Source organism: Solanum stenotomum, unplaced genomic scaffold (assembly GCF_019186545.1).
Source record: "Solanum stenotomum isolate F172 unplaced genomic scaffold, ASM1918654v1 scaffold1838, whole genome shotgun sequence".
Classification (NCBI taxonomy): domain Eukaryota; kingdom Viridiplantae; phylum Streptophyta; class Magnoliopsida; order Solanales; family Solanaceae; genus Solanum; species Solanum stenotomum.
This window is the reverse complement of record NW_026025006.1, coordinates 23,691-35,706: the sequence shown is the minus strand read 5'-3', so window position 1 is coordinate 35,706 and position 12,016 is coordinate 23,691. Positions and strand designations below refer to the sequence as shown.

The 12,016-nt window shown below is 35.1% G+C and overlaps 1 protein-coding gene and 2 pseudogenes across 1 annotated transcript; 1 reads left to right on the top strand and 2 right to left on the bottom strand.

Annotated features, from left to right (window-relative positions):
* Positions 1-4,887: 4,887 nt before the first annotated feature.
* LOC125850658 (F-box/LRR-repeat protein 12-like) lies at positions 4,888-6,837 on the top strand (annotated as a pseudogene).
* An 881-nt stretch (positions 6,838-7,718) lies between these two features.
* Positions 7,719-8,562, bottom strand: LOC125850656 (peroxisomal membrane protein 13-like). The gene is made up of 2 exons (XM_049530513.1): positions 8,479-8,562; positions 7,719-8,322 (listed from the first exon to the last, which is right to left on the bottom strand). Exons 1-2 carry the CDS (start codon positions 8,533-8,535, stop codon positions 8,092-8,094), a joined length of 288 nt encoding a protein of 95 aa, XP_049386470.1. The 5' UTR covers positions 8,536-8,562; the 3' UTR covers positions 7,719-8,091.
* Positions 8,563-8,997: 435 nt separating this feature from the next.
* LOC125850657 (mediator of RNA polymerase II transcription subunit 19a-like) lies at positions 8,998-11,667 on the bottom strand (annotated as a pseudogene).
* Positions 11,668-12,016: the final 349 nt, after the last annotated feature.

The following is a 12,016-nucleotide window of genomic DNA, read 5'->3' as shown; positions in this document are numbered from 1 at the left end:
ACCTATTTTATTCGAAATCTCATCACCTCCTAATCTAGTAAGATTTTGAAGTATTTTATATATGAACGATATGTTACGAAATTAGCAAATTGAATAAAAATTAAGATTAATTATCGAAAAACTTCGAGTTTTTAGTCATGAAAAAAGATAATACTTAATAGATTAATGAAATAGATGAGAAAAGCTAATATGCTAAACTTATTTTTGTAGTAACTCAAATAACAATAGTGAGAAAATATACATGTGAATTTTTTTTAACAATGAGATTGAACTAAAAGCGTAAGAAATGGTATAGTTATCCAATTTTGAATGATACAATATAATCATAGAAATAAATTTGATTAACTAATACATGATAAGTCAATAAAAATATGTAATGTCTTGTACGAATAACAAGTAGTCTTGATATTTAATTTGTGGTTTTGTTTAAGCAATTAAGAAAAAACCAATATATTTAATTCATAAAATAAAGAGATATAATTTAGTTCACATAGCCTATAAAGGTATTGAAATGTGATTTTATTTCATGATTTAAAATTATAAGATGAAATTAGTACTTGAATATGTAATTTTACTTTATGATTTTAAATTATGAGATGAAATTTCAAATTCTCAAAAAAAACTTGATTTGAAAATTTTATATCATGATTTTATATTTTTCAATATAAACCCATGAGTTTATATTTTATAAAGAAAATCATTATTTTATATCAACCAAACATTTATTTCATATCAAAAAAAAAATTGACATTATTACTCTTACCAGCCTTCAAACAATTTATACGAGATATAATTATTGCTCTTACCAATTAAATTTATTATTATTTCCTTCTTTATTTAATTTTCATAAAATATTGACACACAAGTGAAACAAGGCATGAACCATCATGATATTGATACACAAGTGATGATTGTCATAGCTTATACAATGAGACATAATTTGTTGTGAGAATACCAAGGGAGTCATGAAAATTCACGAAATATGACACATGATAACACAATTGCTAATGATATTGACTAACAATCGTCTCAAAGTAACATATTGGTTCATCTTTTCAATCATTTGATCTAGAAATGTGTGCTTAAAATGATAAGATTGTTTGTACTATGTGAGGAGATTATATTAAAACGTAGTATACTACAGCTCATGTTCAATTTTATTTTTTATCGAACTAAAGTTCAATCATAAATGTTGTATATTTATTTAGAATAACTTTGTAACAGTGTATTATACTTTTGTTATGAACTTTTCTAATTTAAGATAGTATAAGACTTAGGGAGATAAGTTGTGAGGTTTTCATAATAATGAGTAAAAATATATTGCATGTCTAAACAAAACTTTAAATTTAAATCAATTTGATTTCAAAACACACCCAAACAAACTTAAGAAGACAATATTGTAATGTAACATCCAAACAATAAAAACATCCCTAGTGAAATTTTACAAGTGAAATGTGAGTCGGATAAAATGTACACACATTACCCTTACCTAGTAAAGGTCCAATAACTATTTTCGAAAAATCGTGACTTAAGTACTACATGTCAAACTAGGTATGAAAAAAGAAAAACAACAATGAGGAAAACAAAGGAACTAACAAGAGAACTATAACAACAATAGAATAATACAATAACCTAAACACAATAAACAATAAATGACTCATGATAGCAATCAAAAGCAAGACATTGTAATAATAAAGCTAAACCCTACGAAAAGCAAGATAACACTCCAAACTACTAACATCCAACCTAGTATACATGTGATGTCCACATCCTCTTATCTAGGGTTATATTTTCGATAATATAAAGTTGTGTCACATCATGTCTAATCACTTCCCCCTAATATTTTATCGGTCTATCTCTCTCNTATTATGACTTACTTGATGTTATGCTTGTCTTGTATGTCTTTTATGCTATTGTTCATAATATTTCAAAAAGGTGGCATAATGCATGGTTTCTAACTAAAATGTCCCTTTTTAAGCACGTTTTGCATGGTCATCATACTTAGTACATTTTGTGTACTAACCCATATTCTTCATATTTTTACTATAAGTGTAGGTTCCGGCAAGTGATCCCTCCTAGTTAGTTTGAAGTGTTGGATTGCTTTCCTCCAAGACTTGGTATGTCCTCATGGATTCGAGGACAAGACTTTTAAGTTCTTTTGTTCATGTAATAGACTTCTTTTGATTGTAAAGGGTCGTGTCCCTACTTATGTTTTGCGACTGTGTCTAAGATGGTCATGTGAGACTTAGACTTCCGTTGTGTGTTTTTAAAGTTGTTTTAAGAAGTTTAAATATGTGGATGTAAATAAGTTTTTTTTTTATTATTCCGCACTATTTTCATTATTGAATGCAATGAATGACTATGTGGCTTGTATAAGACCCCTTCGGGGTCGAGTACGCCTTGTTACGACTTGGGGGTACTCCCGGGTCGTGACATGTACATCTCCTACTAATATGCACAAATCATTTTAGCCTCACTTCCTCATCTTGGCCACCACATACGTCACCACATCTTATTATGGATCTACTCATTCTGAATCTTATCGCTTCTAAGATACATATACATTTATGTGTCTCAATATCCTATTTTTGACAACTTTATCTTCTATAAGCATAAGAGTTATGACTAACCAACACATGCTTTATACAACATAATAATCTATACTCTTATAAAACTTATTTAAATTTAGGTGATGGTTTTTATCACACAAAAACTCTGAAGACAAACCTCCCCATCATCCAAACCGCACCAATAAGATGTGTGACATATCACTAAATTTGCATCACATCCAAACAAGGTGTTAAGTCTGGAAACGCATTTATCTTCCCGAATTTGATAAATTTTGTGGATTTTTTTGGTGAGATTTTGATGAAATTGTAGTTTTATAGAACCCAGATTTGTTAGTTGTAGCATGTCTACAATGAGTTCAATTGAATCTTGTGTTTTTCGGCAGATAAATAGGTAAAAAAATCACTAGAAGCTCAAAAAATATTGTTTCTGAATCTATTATTTGTTTTTTCTCTCGGAGTTTTCATGTGTAAGTTGAGGATTGAAGAATTCCAGAACAATTTTTTGTAAAGGGAAATGCTCTATATTTTCACTTTGTTCAGCTAATCATTATACTGAGTTTTATATAGTCTATTTGAAATTGTCAATGTGAAGAACAATTGCAAACTTTAGGTGTACTGTATTATCTATTTGATTCAAATTATCTAAAATCTGCGATGTGTATTTTTAAGTGCTCACCCACGACTCAGGCCAGGGGCGGGGTCGTGGAGCTAGGTGGATTCAAGAGGTTCAGTTGAATCTCATTTGTCAAATGATTATGATAGGTAAATAGGGGGGAAACAAATGTTTTTGTGTATACGTCAAATGTTTATCTATCTCTATGAGGTAGGGATAAGGTCTGCATACACTTTAACCTCCCGAGATCCCACTTGTTGGACTACACTGGGTATTATGTTGTTGTTGTTCATCATATCCATTGGCATAGGTCTGCATACATTCTTGCATTTTTTTTAATACCCTTGTTAGAATCCCTTGCTCTGCCTCTGGTCATTCAAGCGTTGTTAAATCTTTCTCTTAGAATATCTAAACCTAAAATGCTGACTTATTGGAGCAAGGGGGACCTTAGAGCTATCTGTAGTTTACAAAATATTTCAAGTTAGAATAGGAATAAAGGAACTATTTTGGGTTGTTATTTGCTGCTCCTTAGTTGATTTCCTTTTTCGACCCCTAATCCAACCTCTTAGTGCCATTTGGTTCAACGAATTAGGTGGGCTATCCCAGAACAAATTTTGTGATTAAATTTATCCCGTGTTTGGTTGGAGGTATTAGCTAAAATTAGTATTATTTTTTACCAAAATTAGTATAACTTATCCCATATAGAAGATGGATTAATTATAATCTTGAGATATCATGGTTTGAACCAAATGACCCACCCCTTAGGAGAGGTTTTTGTACAAGCTATTATCAAGTGTGTCTGCAGAATAGCTAGTGCTTTTGAAGCTCATCTTCCAAGATGAATTGTACATCTATTCCTTGTGATACCATATACATATGTTTATGCCTGTGGATTATAATGTGGATCATTTGGAAAGACAGAAATAAGAGGCTTTTGAAGGGGTGGAGATGAACTTCGCTCGATTGAGGAGTAGTCTTCAATCCCTTGTAGTTTTTTTGGTGCACCCGTGTAGTTCTTGTTTGTATAGAGGATTGGGTGGCTTTTGGAGAGAACCATATATTGTAGGTTTCTCCTTTTAGGTATATTTCTTGTATATTGCCAAGTTGGCCTTGATATTACAATGAAATACTTTAACTGAGAAAAAAAATTACAAAAAATTCCAAGTAACACTACTATCTCAGTTGGGATATTTTCAAGACTTCACTAAATGTAGAATACTTTTCTATATCCAGATAGTCCGGGCTCGAGATGAAGCTAAGCATACACATCAGTCTTGTAAATATTTTGTATCCTCGCTAAGATGTGCATGGCATATTTCTGAGAAAATAGCTCCCGATGGTTTTATTGTCTAGCTACACATTGGCATGCATAAAGTACAATTAAGTATCTTTCATTAAGGGTTTTTTTTATTTCCTTTTGTTTTTTCTTGCATCCTTTGACTTAGGTCGCTATAAATCTATCTATCTTATGAGTGTACCTAATATGCATTAGTAGTACTGCAGAAATTTGCGGTTATGTATTCGTATTGAAGTGGACATATGCATGCACAAAGCATCTTATAATATATTGATGAGGTTGCAATTTACCTTTATTAATTTTGTAATGCTTGAAAACATTAAAATAGCCTTTCTACCTTCATAAGATATGGGTAAGGGCCGTGTATCCACCCTCCCCAGATCCCACTAGTGAAACTACATTGGGTATGTTGTTGTAGAGAAAATTTAATTATAAACAAAAGACAAGATATTCATGTATAGTATGCTCAATGCTGTATAATGTCAACTAATATGCGGTTTTTCTTATTCTTTGCAGTGTTGGTTTGTGTGGCTAACCTCTCAAGTTAACATCCTCCAATCATTTCTCTTTTGGTATTGGTACCAAAGACGGTAAGTATAGTTAAAACTGACCATTGGGAACATTGACATTTTACTCTGATTGATAAGTAAACTATCTTCCTAGTTCCTACTTCTTAGGGGACTTCATAGTTCAAAAACCAGATTTCTTTGCCATAAGTCAGTGATCTCATAGGTCATGCGTTTGAAGACTTGCTCTTTCTTTTTTCGAGTCGTCTACCTCTTCTAAGACTCTAGCATGTCCTTTAATAAAATTATTGGGAAGTCCTAATAAAAAAAAAAAAGTTTATTGTGAACTATAGAGCTTCACACCCTTGTTGGAGTATTAACTTGGTAGAAATGGATAATCCATCAGATGACTTCTCTGGATATATCATGCAGCTTCCTGACGATTGTTTACTCTTTATTTTCCAACACCTTGATTGTGGATCTGACCGTGAATCATTTGGTTTAACCTGTCGCCGCTTGCTTCAAATTCAAAATCTAAATAGAAGACCTTTACAGTTTTAATGCTTTTTCACTATGCTTAATTTTTCATCGTTATCTCAAACTAACACCCGAATCAGTACATTACACTTATATAGGCTTCTGAACCGTTTCCAGAACCTAAATCATTGTCCCTGTCCGGATGCACTGAGCTTCCAGATTCGGGTTTGTCTTTGTTACCACGTCATGGATCGAAACTGCAAAGTCTTCATCTAGATTGCTGTTTTGGGATAACTGATAGTGGTCTTTCCTGCGTGGCATCTGGCTGTTCTTTGTTGGTAATACTAAGTCTTTACCGGTGTAGTGTTACAGATTATGGGTTAGAGGCCTTATCTAATTCTTGCCTAGCTTTAGAAGATCTGAATCTCTCGTATTGCTCTCGAATCTCTGATTATGGCGTAAGAGCTATTTCACAAAACTGTCGTCGTCTTAGAGCAATCAGGATATCCCATTGTAGAAATCTAACTGGTGCTGGCTTTCAAGGATGTTCTCAAACTCTGACTCATTTGGAAGTCGATTACTGTAGGCTTGAACCTAATGGAATACGGAGTATCCTAAGTGGAGGTGGTATTGAATACTTGGGTGTGTCTAACTTGACCTGGTGCACTCGTGTGAATGGTTTGGTAGCTATTAGCGTCGGATTTGCTGCAAAGTTAAGAGTGTTGAATTTCCGCTCNTGATTATGGCGTAAGAGCTATTTCACAAAACTGTCGTCGTCTTAGAGCAATCAGGATATCCTATTGTAGAAATCTAACTGGTGCTGGCTTTCAAGGATGTTCTCAAACTCTGACTCATTTGGAAGCCGATTACTGTAGGCTTGAACCTAATGGAATACAGAGTATCCTAAGTGGAGGTGGTATTGAATACTTGAGTGTGTCTAACTTGACCTGGTGCACTCGTGTGAATGGTCTGGTAGCTATTAGCGTCGGATTTGCTGCAAAGTTAAGAGTGTTGAATTTCCACTCCAGCAGAACGATTGGCGATGATTGTATCATGACAATAGCAAAGGGTTGTCCATCGCTTCAGGAATGGAACTTACCAATATGTCATGAGGTCAAGATAGCAAGTTGGGAATCTATCGCATCACATTGTCATAACTTGAAAACACTACATGTGAATCAGGGTAGAAATCTTTGTGACCGTGGACTGCAGGCATTGAGAACCGGATGCAAACGTCTCTCAATACCTTTTGTCACCAGAAGTTCTCAGATCAATGGTGTAGCGTTGGAGATTTTTAAACTTGCAAGAGGTAATGTAGAGATCAAAGAAGAAGAAGTAATGTGTATTTGCCCTCATGGAGCCTTCAGGTTTTAATAGGTGGCGATAATCTTCAGTTCTTAAGCTGTCAGGTCTCAACAGACATTCTGATTTTACAGACTCGTGAGGAGAAACTATCATCCCAGTCAATCCAATTCGGATTCCATGGAACTGACGTGTTACTCACCCGTCCACCGCTGGAAACATTGTTTCCTATCCAACTTGATGGAAATGCACGACAGTTGTGCCCACTGCACACTAGTATCAAGCTGCGTATAATTTCTTGTAATGTTTTCTTCCCATAAGAAAAAAAGTGATTCTAATAAATGCATGTACATACAATGAAACAGTTGCTTGGTGCAAATTGCAGAACCCACACTCAAAGGTGTAGCTCTTCATGTGGCATGTAGGCCACAATGCAGAACAATTGTTTGATGCATGATAAATGGAAGGATTGGTATAGAAGAATAGTAGGGAACGTTATAATTAGTATAATTATCTTCTTATTTATGATTTCTTAAGTAATGTGCAAAATGAAAGTGATCAACTAATACGGAACAAAGAGAGTACTAATACTAAATACATAAATGAAAGAAAAGGTCAAATTTGCCTGTTAGGTTAAGTTCAATGCTGTCCTCCATTTTACTACCGGGTCAAAAAAACTCCTCATATTACTTGAAGGTCCAAAATAACACTTCTCAACTGACTAATGTACAAGGTGGAAAAAAGGTGAACTACTTTTTCATGTGAAATTTTTCCTCTTCCCATATTTGAGTCCATTGTTACCCCTCTATTATTCAATTTAGATCCGTTTTATTTTCTACTACTCTAACATGAAAGAATTCTACTCTGCGTTTGAGTATTGTGCATCCATGTAAAAAAAATTGTCAGAGCTGCTGCATGAAGGTCTACGTATAACAAATAAGATACTCGTCAAATAAATTGAGAACTTCGCATTTGGTGAATTTACACAAATGATGTAACAATGAAACATCTTATCGCCAATCAATGGAAATCATACCACATCATTTCTAGAACGATGTTGTTCAGACTCCGAAACTGACGTGCACATTGATCTATAACAACCTACAATCCCACACAAATATGGCAGGGGAAGGGGGTGGGGGAGGGAGGGGGAGTCGAGATTATTATTCATTTAAATGCAGCAAATCAATCCAGCACGGTAAGCTGATTGGCTTTACATACGAGTACACCAGCATAGCTCTTATCTATACTGTAGCTTTCAACAAACTGCAACTTGTTGTCAACGGCTTCCGATGGTAGGTGACATTTGTAAGTCACTACTCTATATCACTGTGCATTATCACCCCACACATCGTTCCATGCAGCACCTGGAGCAGCCTTAGGCCCCTCGATAAAGTTCTGATTACCACGAGGTTGGTGAGGACCAGGAAGTGCATTAGGGCCATGAGGTGCATTAGCGCCTGGGGGATGAATTTTATTGGCCTTTGTTTTGACCCCCAGCAATCTCAGCACAAATCTTGCCAGCTCTCCATATAATAACCCTGAGCGATCAAACAGCTGTAAAAAATATGTCAATGAATTATCATGTCACCATCCTATATACTTTTCCACAGAGTATTTGGGTAGCAAATACAGAACTCCATAAGGTAGTTAAGGAGGTATTGGTTGTTCAAGAACTATTTGGATGCAAGGGATAAATAAGTGAACATATACCTGAAGGAGTGCCGACATGAACATGTGAAATGCCTGGGTATTCTGGTCTATCAACATTGCAACGCGGCCAAAGAAAGTTACAACNTTTTTTTTAATAGTCTCACCAACCCTTCCATTCAGCAACAGAATATTTACCAACAGACAGTCGGACACAGATAAAATCACAAGCGAAACTAAAAGCCCATAATTAGGAATCTGCTTTTTATCCAACAAATGCAAATGTTCAAAATTCACAAACTGAAATACTTCAAAGTCATATATATGAACCTCATGGGCACCTAATGGCTACAAAACAGGCTGCAAACAGCTTTTGACGTCAATAATTAGTCTTTCTTTTTTTTCCAGAATCAAATAGGATTTAGACCTTGTATAATAGATGGCATGGATGGAAAGACTCATGAAGTTATTCAATGTGTGGGATATAGTAGGATAAGAACTTCTGTACCTTGGATATTTTACAATAAGAAAAGGATCCATCCAAATTCTTAACTGCAGCACAGGAGGACAGTAACTTATAGCAGCACATGTGACATTTCAGCCTGTAACCTTTATTGCCCCAATTTCCTCAATCTTTTAGCTCTTGTGCTGCAACATTTCAGTATGTAAGAATATTACCATTGGTATAAGGTGAAGGTATGGTCTTAATATACTGAAAAAACTGCCCATATAATGAGCTCAGAAACGAACTTAACATTTGCACAGATCATATTGAATGCAAGATTATCTTACCTTGTTTCTCTTGTGTTTGTTAACATCATTAAGATCCTCCTTGCCATCATGCTTCTTTCTCTGATATCATCAGAAAGATCATAATCAGTGAGGTCAAACAAAAGCATAAACACATTCAATACATTATAGCTATTTGCTAAAGTCCTAAAAGTGTCAACTCTGTGATGAACTTTTTACAGCAAGAGTGATCCCAACAAGCCAGCTCAATAGTTAAGCTCCTCTAGGTCAAGACATCAAATCAAACAAGAAAAATTACCCATAATTGTTACATAGAGAAAGAAAACAATGTCAACCTCTCATTATAACAGTACATAGCATACAGTACGACGAGAAAAATTACCGAATCAAACATCTCGTAAATTTAGTACATAGCATACACAGTAAAAGATGAGAGCAATCAAACAAACTAGAACTTGAAGCTACTGTTAAAAGCAAAAGGCTAGTCATGGAAATGATGATGTATATACCTTATTAAACTAAGTCAATGGCTATCTTTTGACGCAGTAACTGAAAACTGAAAGTCAAGCAACAATTGATTCAACAAACTCTAGAGCTAGATATTTCCCAAAATTAAACCTTTTTATCCTGAACTCTATTCTACTTGAATCCTATAAATGCAACTTATAAGCTACATCACAAATGATGTAGTGGAAGTTCATGGAAGCAAGAGAAACAGATAGCAAGATTCTAAGTGGGACTATTAAAAATATTTCTGTCAGTTACTAAGTAATGCCATTTTCAGTAACAACACCATTGGGCCTATTATTAAGTGGCTTTACTGTGAACCAGTCTTATAAACTTCTTAAATATGAAACAACCACATGATATTCACAGTATATGGCATGCCAGGAGAATCACCGGATTTGCATAACTCTTAAATTTGCTAGTTCTTTTTTGATAAGGTAAATAATTTTATTAACATTTGCTAGTAGCAGACCTTTTCATGATGTTTCGTTGAATGGTCAGCACCAGAATCATGATGACCAGTTTTATCTTCTTTTTCTCTTTATCCTTATCTTTACTTCGATCATTCTGTCGGTGTTTGTGCCTCTTATGCTCTTTGTCCTTCTCCTTGTCTTTATCCTTGTGCTTCTCATGCTTCTTCTCCTTGTCTTTCGACTCACTTTTAGACTTTCCAGCTACAGTGGAACAGGCAAACTGGCATTATAGAAAAGCACAGGGTTAGAGAAAAAAATGCAGTTCCGCGCCTCCATCTTCAGAGATCAGAAAAGGAATAAAAGGGTTACTTAAAGAGCTGAATCAGACATACTTATATAACTCAAGCTTCACACAATAGGTTTCTCACCGGAGGCAGAACAATTGGAGCTGCTTCACGTAGTTGAAAAGCTTCATTAAGAGCATCTAACTCAAATGGTGGATGCGTGAATTTGTCTCTTTTAAAGACGACGTATCACGTATAAGCTGATCCAACTGCATCCCTTCCCTTTTCCTAATCTCTCTGTCTCCTACAACATTGTGAAGGTAGCGTGTATCTGAAATTGACAATGGAAGAGGCTTCTTGCAGAAGAACTCGTGATGAGGCAACAACTTGAAGTGATTAATAAGATCCACAGCACCTGCAAGCTCTCTTGGCCCTAATAATGTATTTGGACCAATCAACCACAGTAAGCCAATGATGTCTTAATTAAAATGAAAAAAAATTCAAGGAGAAGAAGATCAAAGAGTCAAATGATTTGATTTAAATTCTTCATCAGAATTTTTTTAAAACGGGAAGCGCAATATTCTATCAGCAATCACAACCTTTACAACACCTAAACTGTGTGCAAACTGTGACCACTTTGGCAAGACTTCAAGCATTTTTTAGTAATTTGTGAGATCTTGTTACCAAACTGGTAACTCTATGAACAAAACACTACCAGCCAACATCAATCCAAATGCTGCAAGACGAAGCTGGATAACACATTGCTTAGCACAGACATTTTTGCAAAACCTCATTCAAAAAGCGACAAAACTAACATCACTAATCTTCGTTTGTTTTCCAAATATATGATAGTGGTTACATACTTGGAGTGCAAAAGAAATAGGCAAATACAAGTCAGAAGTAAATCAACCACTTCCACTTCCTGAAATTAAAAAAAAATGGCACCACAAAAGAAGAAGAAAAACAGAAAAGAGAAATTCAACACCAAATACATCAAGCAGGAAATTCACATACAAGAACAGATCAAATGCAATGCATTCCATTCCACCTTCAATCAAAACCTAGGCATGCAATATGGTGGACCCAAGTAGAGTCAAATGTTAGCAGTAGTCTTTTTACCCTAACATGCAAAGAAACTGTTCAAAGATTACAGTAAGAAGCTCACCTCTTCCAAACTTCTTGCTGTCTGGATCCATCAATTAGCGCCCAGCATAGAGATAGAGCATTATTTCCTGGAAAGTATTGGTAGGTAAGACAATGTCCACAACTATCCAGCTAACAATGGTCTACTTATAGGATTTGGAATGCAAACAAAATAGCATTGGCAATATACAAATTCACATGTATGCTGGCTTAGTAACCATGGTGAACCGATAAGGCGCATCAATTTCAGTATTTATACAAAGTAAAAGACACCAAGACACCTTGGTTTGGCATGGATTAATTTTAGTCAAACCAAAATTGTTAAGAGTAAAAGAAATGTCAGCGCCAGTAAATCCAGAATGAAACCAAACATTAATCTGCCAAACTAGTGAGACAACTTAGAATGTGAATTCATGAACAGATCAGCTCGTCTAAAACCCCACATCCAGAGGGATGCAGAAATTTCTCACCGATCATGCAATGATACTTAAATATAACGTTGAA

Coding starts and splice junctions, on each gene's coding strand:
- LOC125850656 (XM_049530513.1), bottom strand. CDS start 8,535: ATGTTGATAGACCAGAATACCCAGGCATTTCACATGTTCATGTCGGCA. Junction 8,323..8,478: donor TCATGTCGGCACTCCTTCAG/GTATATGTTCAC, acceptor TATTTTTTACAG/CTGTTTGATCGCTCAGGGTT.